The sequence below is a fragment of the Amphiprion ocellaris genome, chromosome 7 (assembly GCF_022539595.1).
Source record: "Amphiprion ocellaris isolate individual 3 ecotype Okinawa chromosome 7, ASM2253959v1, whole genome shotgun sequence".
In the NCBI taxonomy this organism is placed as follows: domain Eukaryota; kingdom Metazoa; phylum Chordata; class Actinopteri; family Pomacentridae; genus Amphiprion; species Amphiprion ocellaris.
The window spans coordinates 10695680-10712144 of record NC_072772.1 but is presented as its reverse complement, the minus strand read 5'-3'; the positions used below and the strand labels follow the sequence as shown (position 1 = coordinate 10712144).

At 41.7% G+C, this 16465-nt stretch overlaps 1 protein-coding gene across 1 annotated transcript in view; it reads right to left on the bottom strand.

The window, feature by feature from the left end:
* Positions 1 to 16465, bottom strand: part of LOC111579029 (cGMP-dependent 3',5'-cyclic phosphodiesterase) — a 175281-nt gene that overhangs the window by 26031 nt on the left and 132785 nt on the right. Inside the window, 7 exon segments of the mRNA XM_055012123.1 lie at positions 3073 to 3125; positions 3819 to 3975; positions 6114 to 6173; positions 6376 to 6431; positions 7290 to 7399; positions 11671 to 11759; positions 12047 to 12136. Coding sequence (XP_054868098.1) covers positions 3073 to 3125; positions 3819 to 3975; positions 6114 to 6173; positions 6376 to 6431; positions 7290 to 7399; positions 11671 to 11759; positions 12047 to 12136 — 615 coding nt within the window.

The following is a 16465-nucleotide window of genomic DNA, read 5'->3' as shown; positions in this document are numbered from 1 at the left end:
GGTAAAGAGGGTCTGTAACTATAACTGTACAAAAGCGTTAAAAGAGAAGTTTTGTAAGGCGTAACATCTGCCATCAATACAATCTTAACTAAAAAAAACATGTTGGAGTGTCAACCTGTTATTTAATTTCATAATCAACATTAACACATATATTTATAAATTACAAACATTCACGAAGACAACCACCTCAGCAATTCCTCACATTTCACTGTTTAATGAGAGATCATCTCATAAACAATGCACGTAGAAGAAAATACACTATCATGCTGCGATTTCAGCACACGGTCTGACTTTGAATCTGAAAGCACAAAATCCCTCCATAAACAGGACAAAGTCACATTTGGCACGTGTGTGTGCCTAAATGACGAAGTGTGTGTGCCTAAATGACGAAGTGTGTGCGCCTAAATGACAAAGTGTGTGCGCCTAAATGACAAAGTGTGTGTGCGCACTCAGCCTCCCTGATGCTGCCGAGGCCTGCAGAGTTGCAATCAATTTCCTGCTGCTGTCTGTGATGGGAAAAGTTTCATTCACATTCATAGGCTGAAATGCACTCAGAGGAGTAAACACACACTCCTGTCTGCATCGAGACACAAACGCTGAAGGTACACAAGCATATGCATACGCACACAAACACACACACACACACAGATGAAGGAGGTGCACGTCTTCACCCAACATTCTTCTCTGTAATCCACAGAGCTGGATGGAGAACAAGCGGGACAGGAATAAACAGCAGCCAGTGCCAACACACTCGCCCCCCAGCCACAAACACACACAAGCACTCGACACGCACACACTCACAGACACACATGTGCACACACACAGCACAGACATGCGTACGTAAAGGATGTTGCTGCAGCCACATACAATAATAAGCCCCTCCACCCCCTTTTTCCAACTCTTGTTAATCCCATAAGAGCTGCCCCAAGCTCTTCCTACCGAACTGACGATTCTTCAGAAGTAACAATCCCCTGCTACGTCTCCCCCCTCCCTCCGTCTCCTCCCCCCCACCCTCACCCCATTTTTACAACTGTAACAATAAACAGGCGAAACAAATCATGTCCAATTCAAAATACATTTTTAAACCCCTGCAGTCTTTTTGCACCGCCACAACCTCTTCCTCTCTCGCTTCCTTCAGATGGAGGAAAAATACTTCAAATGCAGGTTTGGAGGCATCAAAGGATGATGTGGCGCAGGCAGGCTGCTCTGCTACAGCGCTGCTGCTCAACTCCACTGAGCTGGTCCCAAGATAGCAGAGCAACAGAGAGGGTCAGGTATGTCTGACTCAACCTTTTATACAGACACCTGACAAACTTGGTTCACAATCATTTTCACATTGACTTTTTCTTCACAGCAACTGAAATGTTTGAGTTTTCTGGAGACACAGGAGACTGTAGTTAAATGAAAATGTGTTTCTCTTCACTTCAAATAAGTCTCTTGGTTAAACTTTGAAAAAGATTTTTTAAAAAAACAACATAAAATGTGTGATTTATTTTTACATTATTCCATTAATCTTTTGGTCCATTATTTATTTATGTCCAATTTTTAAAAATACTGCTTTTAAATTGTGAATTGTCCTCGAAGTTTACTTTAAGACAAAGGAAAGAACCAGTCTCAAAAATCGAGGAGCTGAGACTCGTGCATGTTTGGCATTTTTACTTCAAGAATTCACAATTTTGATTTTCACCCTCTGAAATGTAAAACCCACCAGCAGGTGTGAAAGGCAAGTGGTCTTTAAAAAATGGCCAAAATTACAGCATTTGTCGGAGCCACAAACTGTAAAAACAGAGAGCATCACCAGACTTGTCATTCTGTCTAATCAAATCTATGCTTAAAATTGTGATATTTCATCAAAATCACTTTATTCTATGTCTCAAGCATTCAATGAAAAAAACAACTGTTTCCAACCAGATTCTGTAAAAATAAAAACTGCACTTCTTGGGGAAACCGTGAAACCATCATTGACTCAACCAACAGTCACGTGACAAACATTCAGAGACTTGTCATCTGAACTGCAGACTGTTTACACAGAGCAGTGAGATGACAAGTATGGAAACAAATTCAAAATGTAAGTCATCAGATATCTCTAGTATGTAGAGCCAGCATTTTTCCAGTGCTGGCAAAACCTGTGGGCACTTTGAAATATGTTGCTATTTTTTGTTTTTTTTAATTTTTGTAAAAGAAGTAATAAGTTCACTTTTTCTTTTATATGATTTATGGAATTATAACTGTGTTACATTGCCATTTTTAATTTCTGCTTCTTCTGGTTGCACTGTTTCCATAGAGATGCAGGACTTTATATTGCAGTAAAATATGATTCCACAGTGAGCAAAAAACACTAGCAAAAAATGCCTAAAAACTGCTTAGAGGTCAGAGGGTTAATTGGTAATATAGTTGCAGTTTTTGTTTATCAACTAATAAATTAACTGTTTTAGCTCTAAACTCTTGTTTATTGGTTGTGTACACCAAGATTAGCTTTACTGTCTGCTTTACCAAAAGTCTGCATGAAAAATTCAAAACAACTCAGTCATGCTGAATACATTTAAAAAAAAAAAAAAAAAACGCGCATATATCTTTTAGTCTTCTCTGGAGCTCTGATGGACTGAAGCTTTGAACTTGTGATGGAGCATAACCTTCAAACCTCCCTCGTCTTTCTTGCTGTATCCTTTTCTCTCATATTTTCTTTAGTTGTGAATAATTCCATACATTTAACTCGTAGTCGGATATCTGCAGATAGTGTAGCTGAAGCCTGATAACTCCGCTCTCTCTCTCTCTCTCTCTCTCTCTCTCTCTCTCTCTGTCTCTCTCTCGCAGCTCTTCGTTGGCTGTAATCAATCTCTACACCTCTACCTCTGCTCCTCTGCTTTTTACACAGAGTGCATCATATATAAGGACAGGGCCATACTATGCGGAGAATGATGAAGTAATTGCGTGATGAAAAGCTCGTGGTATAGGAAATGACAGGGAGAGGGGAAGAAGTCACTTGGAAGGATGCTCTGCTTTGCATGTACTGTACGTCTTTAACTCCATGTGTGTGGATGTGGCAGTGCATGAGTGATCTCAACCACTTACATAATTGATGACTTTGAGCTGGAGAGAGGCTGCATCAAGGTCATAGAGCTCACCTGAAAGGGAACAGGGAGAGGGAGAGAGAGATGACGGGAGGCAAAACCAGAGAGGAGCAAGGGCAGACTGGTGTTAAGGGAAGAATGGGAATGCAGAGCATGTACGCAAGTGGACAGAAAGCAATCCATGGAGGGATGCATTGGGACAGCGAGGTCGGGGAAGGGTGACCGGGAATCAGCTAACACAGGGACTAATAATGAAGACAAGACAAGGGATGGAGGACTGCCTGGACTGCAGATGAAGACAGAAGGGAAGAGCTCGACGGAGAGGCAGTTTGGCGAAGCCGACTGAGGAGACCAACTCTTTTTTGTTGACAATTACTGGGGAGTAAACAATGTTGATGTATGTGTCTGGCACGGCATTAGCAAGTCCACTTCCATTATGCATGAGATTTTAAACAGTGTTTTTGCAAAGCATTCTGTTTCCGCATTGTAGCTGTCATACATTCCTTATGCCACTGACAGACTCCATCTAAATTCATAGAGAGGGGCCGACTCTATTAACACACAGTATCTCAGCCCTCATATACCAACGTGTGTGTGTGTGTGTGTGTGTGTGTGTGTGTGTGTGTGTGTGTGTGCAGGAATTTTGTGTTTGTGTAGACAAAGTGTGGGAAATGTAAGATGTACACGTTTGTGAGAAAGAAGTGGTTTACTTATATACGTCCATCTGTGTGCGTTTTGTGTGCATACCACAAAGTTGCAAAATGTTGCGGTCCAGCTCGCAGTAGTCCTGCTCTGAGACGTTGAGGTGCAGCAGTGCATTGTGGGACTGTAAGGGGGAGGGGCTGAGAGGAGGCCTCTGGTAGGACGCCTGAACAGCCTGAACCCGCACACACGCCACTGAGGCCTGCGACGACATTCAAGGTTTTGCAGAAACACACAGAAAAGCACCAACGTCAGCTTAAGACATTAAGACATACTGGAGAGAAGACGCTGTCACTGGAAACACTGTTTGATGAGATTTTATTATCTGTCATCTGGCTCTTCAGTGAACCAACAAAAATGAATTGAAAAACAGTTGAAGTAAACAACAGCAGCCTCACACAGGATTCCCCACTGAGGATGAGTGTGTGATCACAACACACATACTTTTCCATGGAGATATAAAACAACCAACTCGTTTTTAGAGGCTGAGCACTTAATGAGCGATGGTTGACATTAACTTTCTAAAGAAACAGAAAGAGGTTCTCTTATTTCTATTTTCTCAGTACCATATAACTTGAGAGTTTATTTTGTCTAACAAAAGAGTGTTTTCTAGTTTGTGCAGTACAGTAATTAAATCCCATCCTCTGTGATAATGTTTTTGTGACTAAAAGATATTGGATCTAGAAAAAACAAATATACACAAAGGAGTTTACATATATAAAGGTAATCCCAAAATTACTCATACCCATGCATCCATTTTGGTTTATAGGAAATTTGAATATGGCTAGAAATGGAAGATGGTGAGCATGCTAATGATAAACCTGAACTATTTGTTTTATTTTTTCCCACTTTTCACTAAAAATTCATTGATCAAAATCACTTTTCTTCAATACTATTCCATGTGGTCTTGATAATTTTTGTCATGTTCTATACTGTTCTGATACATTATAACCTCAGAACAGCTGATGCAGCAGTCCTTTATCCAGCTACAAGTCATTTGCAGAGCTTTTTCTATTAGGCTCCATCAGTGAGAATTGCAAATTATGGCTCCTCACAAGACAGGGAAAGACTATAAAGCTACATCCAAGAGTTTTTAAGTGCCACTGGCCACAGTGCAAAGCATAATCAAGTACAAGCAGTACAAGCTAAGTACAAGCAGTTCCACACTGAAAACTCTCAAAGGGCGTGGTAGGAAGCCAGAAGTGCACTGGCAGGAGTGGTAGCGTAAGAGGCCAAGAAGTGTTCAAGGATCATCTCCCAGACCATCCTGATGAATCCAAGCTGTTCTGGTTTCAACATATCAAGACAAACACTCCAGCAGTCTCAATGGACGCAGACCAAGGAGGGCTCCACTTCACCAAGACTGGCACATAAAAGCTCGACTACCCTTTGCAAAGGTTTACCAGGACAAAGAAGTAGGTCTTGGCCTTCAATTCCATCCCCACAGTCAAGGATGGTGGTGAGAATGTGATGCTTTCTGGGGGGGTTTCACTCATTAGGCCAAAAGCAATCGTGCGAAATGAGGATGGCATTAAGACTGTGGAGGAAATTGTTAAAAAGACTGCAGAAAAATGTTCAATAAGACATTTAACTGAAAAAATGGTCAAGAAAGTACTAAAAGAAGACAGCATAAACATTCTAAAGCAGACCAGCCAGAGTCAAGACCTGAATTGCATCAAGGACCTGTGGAGGGACCTCAAGACCAGAGTGATGGCAAAGAAGTCTTCCAACCTCAAAGACCTTGAGGTTATTGCAGAAGAGGAGCGATCCAATATCCCAGCAGAGATATGCAGAGAGCATATTAGCAATGTTAAGAACCATTTGATTGCTGTGGTGGCAAACAGAGGCTTTGCCATTGATTACTGAGAATAAGGTAATTTTGGGAAAGGAATCTCTTTCAAAATAATTTAAACTGATCCTTAACATCACTAACAAAATGTCTTATCACTTTCTGACACTTGCTGTGGTGTCATTTCCAGACAGAAAAAGACTAGTGATTAAATAAAAAAATCACAGATAAAATAAAAATTAGGCATGGCTGTGAATAATTCTGGACTAAACTGTGTATATGTAACCTCCTGTTGTGTATTTTCTGTAAGCTTTTGTGTTTGTTTTAGACCCAGCATTTCAGAGAGAGGGAATCTATGTGTCTAGTTTACTTGGGACATTTACAAAGATCCACTTTTCTCTTAGAGTACGTGCACAGGTTCTGTGTACAGGTACTTCTGTATCAAACATGATGGTTAAGTAAAGAGTAAACTCTTCCAACAATGTACCCAATGCTGCCAAATATGTTTTTCACATGTGACCAAGGCAGACGGAGAGAGAAAGAGAGCTTACATGTTTTTCCAGCACATTCAGGTGCAGTTCGTCCTGATCAGATAGAGGATTACAGCCCACCTGCAACACATAAAGACTGATGCAGTGAAAAATTAACAAAAGTTCAGTCGAGTCCATCAGCTTGACTGGTGCTCGCTGTGCAATCCGTACCTTTTCGTAAAGGAGGATGTAAAGGTAATGATATAATCAGTTTTGACTGAGTAATTACTTTGGTCGATTAATTCATTTAAATCCTGGTGTGTCCTTGAATGCCAAAACTCACCAGTAAGACAGCGATGACCTTGTGTTGGTCCTGGTCCAAGATGGGAACGACAACAGCTGAAAGAAAGAAGGAAAGAAAGAAAGAATGCTTAATGAATTTATTAAGACTGACACTCGAGGTCCTTTTATCGCCCTCCTTTCTTTAATTTTCTTTACATGTCCTTGTCTAGCTCTTAATCTCATTTGTTCTTTCTCCATCTTATAAAACTAACAGAAATATGCAAGAGAAAAACAGAAAACTAATGCTCCTAATGTCCTTGAATAACACTGTGTATTCTTGTCTTTAATTTGTTACTCTCATTGATTGCCACAGCGGATCTTAATGAGCAAAATAAGTCTGAACATTGAAGTGATTGCTTCTCCATATGTGGACGGCAGAGAACAAAACAAACCGAGCGATGTGCTCGTCCCATTGGTGCCAAGCTCATTTGTGCATCGTTATTAAATGCTCAGTGGTTTGTATTGATCCACAGAGTGCAGAATGCTCATGCAAGTGTACTCACTACAAGGGTGTCTATGATTACATCCCTCAGGTTGTTCTCTTTTGTGCTTCATGCAAAAACAAAACATGTTAATTTCAAGAGGTATGTAGAGTTTATTCATTGCGCTCCATTTGAGCTTGTGCATTTCTTTTTTCATCACAGACCTTTCATTGCTTTTTTTGGGTCTCTCGTCCAATTCTGTTGCCCACGCGGCTCCATACCTCTCCCTCGGCAATCATCATCTCTTGTTCGCTACTTCTACCTCGGCCTCCTTTCGTTTGTTTTTTTTTCCCTCCCACGTTCTCACGTCTCTCTCTGCTTGTATGCATGCACAGGCTCATGCTCGTATGTCCTCAAAACACACTCCAATGTTGACGCACCAGCATCACTCAATGCCCCTGCTCTACCCGTCAACAAAAAAAAAAAATCACACCTCTTCTGTGGGCTGGTAACGGTGCTGCGATGTAGATTCTGTATTTCTCTGGCAGTTCGGATGGAGGAAGGCCAGCACACTGACATCGCTTCAGCTGGTCTGCAATGCTCCTAAAACAGACAGATACAAGTTGAGAGAGACAGTTACATGCATGACATTAGTCGGAGCAAGAAAGAGTCAGATTGCGGGGAGCCAGAAAGGAAAAACTGGATTTGGAGGACAGCTGGAACAAAAGGAAACACAATGGAAAAACCAGACGCGTTGTGTTCATTGACACTAACCAAAACATGTCTGAATAGCAGTATTATTCACTGTGAAATTATATGAACTCGATACAGACGTTTGTGTGTCTGTGAGAGCGCTGGCCAGGTGTGAAGCCAGGTGTGATGATGGCAGAGGTGTAGGTGTGTGTGTGTGCTACATTTAATACAGAGAGGAGCTTTTTTCATGCTAAAATATGAGACAAGGTTTTGTTTATTCTGTACTGGCTGCTGCCAGAGATACACACATGTACTGCACACTCCAGTAAACACACACACACACACGCCCGCACGCACACACACAGCATCACTCTATTACACGCTCACAGAGTCTGAAATCCCTTCAAACCATTGCAGCCAAATCTCTGCATGGTGCATTGATTTAAAAGTGTCCATTTATTTCAGCTCACTGAGAAATAGTCTACTTCAGCCAAAAAACCCTCCCATTCTATTTTATTGTTGTGGCAAATACAGTTGACCTTTGTGTAATGTATTTGTTCAAAGCAGGTTTCCTGCGTGATCATGAAGCCAATTCATTCTGGGCACAGCAAACAGCAAAACAAATGACCCAGCAGAAGCAGGAACAATGCTGTTATTTTGTATTATCTGAGCACACGTGATGATGTATGTGTCAGATGACAAAATTTATGGTCGGTGTGTGACAAAAATAGGTCAAGTTTCATAAACCTGCCTGCTGTACAATGCGGTTACCTGGTGGCCAGGTAACAGCTGCTAGCAGGAACAATGGCTCAGATAGAGGAACATATAGGTCAGAGCTGGAGTGGTGTCAGGTGTGTTCACAGCTTATAGTGGTGGACAGTTAGAAAAGTCGGTTTCATCAGTACATAAAGAAGGATATTTAAACAGATCATTGAGGGTCAGTAATGTGTGTCCATGTGTGCACTTGGCACCCATAATTAGTTGACCTGGGTGGTGTTATTGACTTCATGTTTCTGCCGGGACAAAAAATCATCTGATAGTTGGTTAATGAGCTAATTCAGACTAATTGTGGGTCAGTACGTCTTTTTAAAAATATACGCAGTTAAGATATTATATCATTTTATTTTCTGTGTGAGGTGACAGACAACAATTCCTGTGTGATTTTAGGAGTTCAGTTTAAAACTGTTATTGCTTCTGAATTTGTGCAGTACTTTTTAGAATACACATCTCTGTCGAGGAACTTCTTGACCACAGTGTGCAATCTTTGTCACGCACAGCTTGTCAAAAAATCTGTGTGCCAGGCAGCTTGGCAGAGGTTGCTTGCTTGGACATTCACTTAGTATATGTACACTACTGTTCAAAAGTTTAGGGTCACCAAGACAATTTCATGCTTTCCATGAAAACTCACACTTTTATTCATGTGCTAACATAATTGCACAAGGGTTTTCTAATCATCAATTAGCCTTTCAACACCATTAGCTAACACAACGTACCATTACGACACAGTAGTGATGGTTGCTGGAAATGTTCCTCTGTACCTGTATGTAGATATTCCATTAAAAATCAGCTGTTTCCAGCTAGAATAGTCATTTACCACATTAACAATGTCGAGACTGTATTTCTGATTAATGTTATTTTCATTGAAAAAACAGCTTTTCTTTCAAAAATAAGGACATTTCTAAGTGACCCCAAACTTTTGAATGGTAGTGTACATATATATTACTGCTGTTGCTGTCCAGCAGTTGATTTGGTGCCTGGTGGTTATGTTATTGTGGTGAATTGAATATGAAACTATAAATATACACTTGGACTATCATCCATTTCTTTGGCACAGTTGTAGCACTTGAAGGCAAGTGCAATGCCAAAACAGAAAGATTTTTAATGATTATGAAGTGTATGTGATTGTGCGTTTGGTGTAAATTTAAATTAGAGTTGAAAACATGTGAAAAGACTGTGAACTGTGTAGCAATGAATTGTGAAGTTAGACCATTAAACTATTTCTTCAGAAATTCTGGCTTGATGACACACTGTTGTTATACTTATGTATATACTATATGCATGACCCCACACTGTAATCGTATAAATATCGAGACCATTAGTATCAGCGGTTCTCCTGCTTGATCGTGAGTCACCTCTGCAGTGATTAACATAACCGGGTAGTTTTACAAACTTTCAGGAAAACAGTACTCATAAATATTCTGCCACTAGTGAATGAAGCCCTCTCTGACCTTCATCTTTGTGTCCTGCTGACATCATTGAGCATAAGTTGCCTTGTGTGCTTAGTTTATCATAACTGGCTTCGCCCTCGGCTGCATCGTGATGAAAATACTCTTTATGTATGGTGCACGTTTGTGATTTCTGTCTTGTTCAGTTAAAACAAACTCAAGTCTGTCTGTCCAGATGGTTCATTTATGTGAAAGCCGTCAATCAGTGGTGATGCCCCAGTATTTCAGAGCAGATAATGCTGCCTTTTTTCAACAGTTCTGACGTTTATTTTTAGATAGTTTGCAATTTCTAAAAATATTTAAATTTGGCTTGGTGGTTACTGGCCAGAACACTTCACAAAGATGGCTGAAAATGAAAAATAATCTGAAATATGAAGTTTTTGAATGGATATTGTTAATAATAAATTTTGTTAAAAGCATAACAACATAACATCAAAAACATCTCACCTTCATCTATCTACTATATTGATGAAAAATGGAGAAAGTTCAAAAGGTTTAATGGAAATAAAACTGACCTGCAACAACAACAACAAATCAAAACAGTTGTGCAAGTGCATTGTGCGTGCCTTTATCACTGTATGCTTGGCTGTGAGTGTTCAGTTGTTTTTGTACAGCAAATACTTTAGAAGATAAACAATTCTGGAAGCTGTCTTGGTTGAAATTGTTGGTCCATTCTCGTGTGTCTGTGTGTGTGTGCGTTTCAAGGTCTGGTTAATGGGCTTGTATGTATCAGAAAGTAGGCTGGAATGAGACTCAAACAACACGGCCTTCTACCATTCAGATGGGTTCAATGAGTGTGTTTGTGTACGTGTGTGTGTGTGTCTGTGTGTGTGTCAAGGTCTTGTTGATAACAGGCTTATATAAGCAGGTGAACTGGAGGGAGAAAAGTAACAGTGCCCTGTAGGTCTTTTAATATCCCCACTACATCTAGTCTGTACGCAGCCCTGACAAATGCATGTGCAAGCATGTGTGAGCGTGAGTGCAGTGGTTGCACAAAGGTGTGTGTGTGTGTGTGTGTGTGTGTGTGTGTGTGTGTGTGTGTGTGTGTGTGTGTGTGTGTGTGTGTGTGTTTACATGTGTACTCTGTGCTTTTGTCCTTGCAAGTTTATCTCTCATAAGCATGTTGGTGTGGGATCCTGTGTTTGTGTGCCAATGAGGTGTAAGAAATAGGTTCCTTGTCTGACAAACAGACAGTTTCATCAATAATGTAGTGTTGGTTTTTTGCCCAGTCGCAGTAACACACAGTGTTGTAGAGCTTCAGAGAGCACTTAAGAGAAGAGAGGATTGCCGTGTCTCACTGAGGCACCGAGGGCACTGTCACCTCGGCTATTAGCTCTGCAATGCTTCCATGGGGAGAGGGATTGAAGGCGTTAGAGAAAGAGGAGCACCGGACAGAAGGAAGGAGGGAGTCGCTGGTAGAATAACCGAAACACAGCCGGATTAGGGCTCCGTGGCTCTTTAGGGGAAAGAGCAGGCTGAGCGGGAGAGAGGGCAAAGACACATTCATCCAGCGAGGTGGGAAGGTGGAATAGCAGATGACAAAAGAGGGAAAGAGGCTGTTAGAGACATGTTTAATAAGAGGGAGAATAAGTTTTATTGAAAGAATGATAGAGATGGAGCGAGGGAAAAACTAGGAGTTGTTAAAAACAGAAGGACAAGAGAGACAGAAAAGGTCCTCGGGGTTCTTGACGATGGGATCTCTCACTCTGAGATCTTCGTCTCTGTGCTGATGATGTGATTTTGGACCGAGAGGCTCATGTTCATTCAGGTGGCATCTGCTTTTTCACACAGAGCAAACAGCCTTCTCTGTTTCCCCTCCTCATCTCCCCCTTGTTCTATTGCCCCTCTAGATATCGCCATCCTCAACAACGCTGCAGCAAATCAGCACACAGCGGTGATTCACTGAGACGAAAACATCTGTGACTCTCTGCACAGAGACACACAAATGTTACACACCTGATCTTTCCCTCCTGTGGCAGTTCATGCGGCGGGTCGTCTGAAAGCAGCCTCGAGTCTCCTTCCAGCAAGTAGACGCATACACACTCCTGGAATAAAACACACACACACACACACACACGCATGCACATGTTAATCAGATTATAATTAGTTTAATGAGTGATGAGGCTCATTCGTTTGTGACAAAGCTGAAGCCTCGGTCCCCTGATCCCATGTCAGGATAGAGACGTAAGTTTCCTCCATGCTCAGTAGCAACAGGAAGCTGATTTTTTCTCCAGGTAATAAACTGAGGAAATTTCAATGATGTTCACTTAGAGTTTGCATGTGTGTGTGTGTGTGTGTGTGTGTGTGTGTGTGTGTGTGTGTGTGCACATACCGTGCTGGGAAGCAGCTCCTGTGTGCTGTCTCGAAGGGCCGCTCGCAGCGAACGTGCGTCGACAACCGCCGCCAGCCGCAGCAAAGCATCCTGGGGAGGAAGACAAACAGATGCCCCGATGTCTGTTTGGTTGTTTGTTTATGAGCTGCAAAAAAACCTGAGGACTTGGCTATAATTTTGTTTTCTTTGTGGGTACAAGGTTTATGTCGCAACAGCTCTTCCCCAGATATTTACCCTGGCAGGCTGCAAAGGCCTCTGAAACAATATTTAAACTCCGTCGCTCTCGGTATACCCACAGCAATCTGTGCCAGTTGGAGACACAAGTGTGGTACTTAAAAATGAACTGAACTCAGATGTCTTCGGGGATTAACGGAGTTAGTTTTGCTCGTCACGAAACTCATTGCTTTTGTTTCATTTCGCAACTGTGAAAACAAAGCACTTGACAATACATTTGCGGAGTTTGCTAGGAAGCTGAATCATGAAGTGAAAGTGTCTGTGCAGCGGTACTAGTGGCAATTTAATGGTTCACAGATCACATACATACACTCTTCATAGATGGTTTCTTTGAAAATCTGATAGATGCACCTAATTTGAAGGAGTGTTTGAAGATATTAACTAAATTATAGTATGTCTCTGATCAGTCTGATCAAATTTAACAAGAGTCACTTTATTTTATCTCTTCTGACTCTGTAATAAATCATTTTTCCATATGAAAAGTCACAACACCCACAAACCCTTAGAAGACGAAGCTTAAATCCAAAGTCTTCCCCTGAAACAGCTCATAGTCAAGGCTGGGATATGCATAAAATTAACTGTTTTTCCAGGAGCTGACATCTGACCACCATCTACACAGAAAGCTTGTTTTTCACTTGTCCATCTCATGTGTGTCAGATATGCTTCTATTCTAATCACTCCAGCTGTCTACACTGGCAGCACAGCACCTTTTCTCATTTCAGTGAATGCAAACCAAAGCACATTTGTTATGCTTCAAGTCTACTTTCCTGCGGTTCACCTGTGTAACAAAAGCAATTGCGTGTTGGGCTCAGAGCGCTGCCAAAGCGACAGTGACCTCCAGCTCAGCGCTGCGCCTGAACACCTCCTGTGTGGAAGCACATGGGGCCGCTCTGCTAATTTGCTGCTTGTGCACTCCTTTAGCGTTGAGGGAAACAGCGTTGATACCTGCTCTGAGCGGTCACACTTAAGGCCACGGCAAAAAGCCGGCTGTCACAGTGAGGGCTGAGATGCTATGAGCTCCACAAATTGAGATAAGTGATGGTTGTGATGATAGCACGGTGATGTAAACACAAAGAGGGAGATGAAGTCGCATCAAAGAATGAGAGAGGAGAGGTTGAGAGAGAAGTTCAGACCTTGCTTATTTTCTTGCCTCTGCACACCAAGCTGTTGCCGTGGTGAATTGCAGAGGCAGTTTTGATGTCAGGAAGATTTTGAGGGATGGGCGTTTCAGATGCTGTTCAACCATCCGACAAACACTTCATTTGAACCATAATAATGCCTTTAAAGGGACGATTCAGCTGCAAGGTGAGAGCAGTCTGGTTTCTTCAAGAGCTCTTTTTGCTTCTCTGAAAGAAGATTAAGTTTGGAAACAAGGTGGAACCATCGGGAAACAAAAGGGGATTTTCTATTTTAAGGTCACGCAAAAGTGACTCTGTGTTTGTAGGTTTTTATATTTCTACTTTCCACAATCAGACAAACAAAACTGCAGCATTTCACAGGCTGAACTTCATCCGATGAGCGTACGAAACATCCCATGTGACAGCTAGAGATTCATACCACAAGCATATTTACACTGAGTGCGCAGCCTACTTAAATCCCTACCAGTTCCAGTTATCACTCTGCGTTATCATTACTGTAAAGAAACATCTCAGTGGGACTTTGAAATCTGATCAAAGCAAGGAAAACACTCGAAGAAATCGCAAAGAGGCTGCAGCTTTTTAAAACTGTGTATTGAATATAAATGGGAAAGGAGGCGATAATGTTGGAAATGGAGGCCGTGACTGCCAGATCATCCTCCTCACGTTGTTCCTGACAAAGCTGTTAGTCACACGGCGGAGTCGGAAGGAAGAGCATCTTGTTCCTTCCTTAACAGTTCAGTGTTGTTGAAGGTAAAAAAGCTGCGGGGCTCGGTGTTCTACTGAGGGTGTCCATCTGTCACGCTCGCTTTTATTTCTATTTCACCCCTTTTTCATGCCCTCCTTCTAGCAGGCTCTGCAGCGTCACTCACACATGCTCAATTATGTTTGCGACTGAGGGTAAACACGGAAGACGAGGAGCGAAGGAGTGGTTCGTTTGTGTGGTTAGGAGGGTTAAATCTGGAAGAGGCGAGGAGAGGAAAAGGGGAGATGGCGAGAGAGTGGAGAGTGTTGTCATGCCTGAGCACTCAGTGTTGGTTATTACATATGATTAGATATGATTAAATGCGATTAGTTTTGATCACTCAATCAGTCTGCCAGAGTGCTGTTGTAATGAAGTTGGAGCTCTGCCAGCCCATGTGTGTGTGTGAAGGAAAGAAACGGAGTGTATGTTGCATCTTAAATCGCAGATCTCAAAATGCTCACGCAAATTCCAATAAGAAATATTTGATCAAAAGTAGATTGGAGCAGTAGACAAACAGCGAATGTAGCTCCCACCTTCACTGAGCTGCTGTCAAGAACTCGTCAAAGATAGAAACCAGTCGTACTTTGCGTGTGTGTGTGTGTGTGTGTGTGTGTGTGTGTGTGTGTGTGTGTGTTTGGGCATTACTAGCAATAAAATGTGTTCGTCGGTAAATGTCAAACTCTGTCCTCTGACCTTTCGCAAGCTTCTTGCAATAAACCTCAACCCATCTGTTATATTAATTTACCTGCTTCTCCACCCATCACTGCACACACCTACACACATTCCTGCAGATATGCATACACGTCCAACCAGCAGCTCCAAGTGCAGTTCATGAATTTTAATTTTACATTATAACATTTCTGCTTGTCATTGCCTAATGTCTCAAAAAAAAAAAAACCCTGCTCTTTTGGGAAACTGAAAGGAAAATCATTGTGTTTTAATTGAGCAACGGGTTTTTAAGGGTCACCCAACCTCCCCAGAACCAAGAATTACAGAGGACAATGCAATCTTTCAATTAGCACAAAACTGAAGCATGGCAGTCGTCAAAATTTGAATAAAAATGTGTTTTCATTACACTAACAGTTTTCTCTAATGCCATTCCAATTTATGCAAAATTGGATGAAGCTATTATCTGAATTAATTTGAAAACCTCCATAACAGAACATGAGAGACATCAGCCGCAGAGATGGTAAATGCACAGTCATTATTTTGATGTAATTATTTGATTTGATTTTCAGACACAGTTTCATAGATTCCATTTTCATTCTCCTCACTGCATTTCTGTCTTTCACAATTTGTTGCAGCGCTGCACTCATCCGAGGCAGGTTGTGTAGTGATACTGTGTCTACAACAGTGCGAATGTTAAGTTTCTGCATATGTCACACTGTTGTGTTATTGCCGTGCTGTGATCTGAGGGACTTTCGTTGCCTTTGCTACTCATTCTTCTCTTGTTTTCACCCATTTGATACAGTCTTTGCTCCACACCTCTTTCCATTCAGCTCCAACCCCTTCATTTTTACAATAATCTCCAGATTTGTCCTCCTGTTCTTTGCTCACTCCTCTTTTCATCACAGTTAAGTCTTTGTTGTTGTCTTTATCTGCAGCCTTTCTAATCACACGGGGCACTCTGATGTTGTGAAGGGCAGCTGTGATCAGCATAACTAAACACACAGATTCTGCTCTATCTTTATTTTCTTGTCTTCTTTAAGAAGCAGACGTCATGTCTTCCTGCAGGCTGTTTGATTCGTACTTACTGCAGGGTTTTTCAGCCATGGTTTAAGAGATACATGGTGTGCTTGTCTCTCCTGGAAGACCTGCACTAAATTTGCTCTTCAGGAGGGCACTTAAGCCTGAAACATCCCTGTGACGCTGCTCAGCGACTGCTGAAAAAAGCTAAGAACATAGTGGTCGGCCCAGAGGTGTAATGGTATGGAACTTAGATTACAGAAAGGCAGCGCTTGACTGCTGAAAGAAAATGCCACCCTCCCGATAAATGTAGGTAAAGAAAAAAGGGGGAGGGATGGAAAAAAAGCAGGGGCAAAATTTTACCCTTTCATTCAATCTTGTCCCTGAACTACAGCAGTTACAAATCTGAGTTAATAGAGAGGAAGCCAGACGTTTGCAGCATAACTCCAGGAGGACATCTCGCTGAAAAGTTTAATTAAGTCTACATGGACAGAGCTGTAGCTAGCAGGATAAAGCCAAATCAGCTCTGTATGATATCGAGATAATTTTCTACTGAGCAGAACTAGGCCAGATAATATTTGCCCATTCTTTCTAAGGTTTATTTTAAAGCCTTCTTTG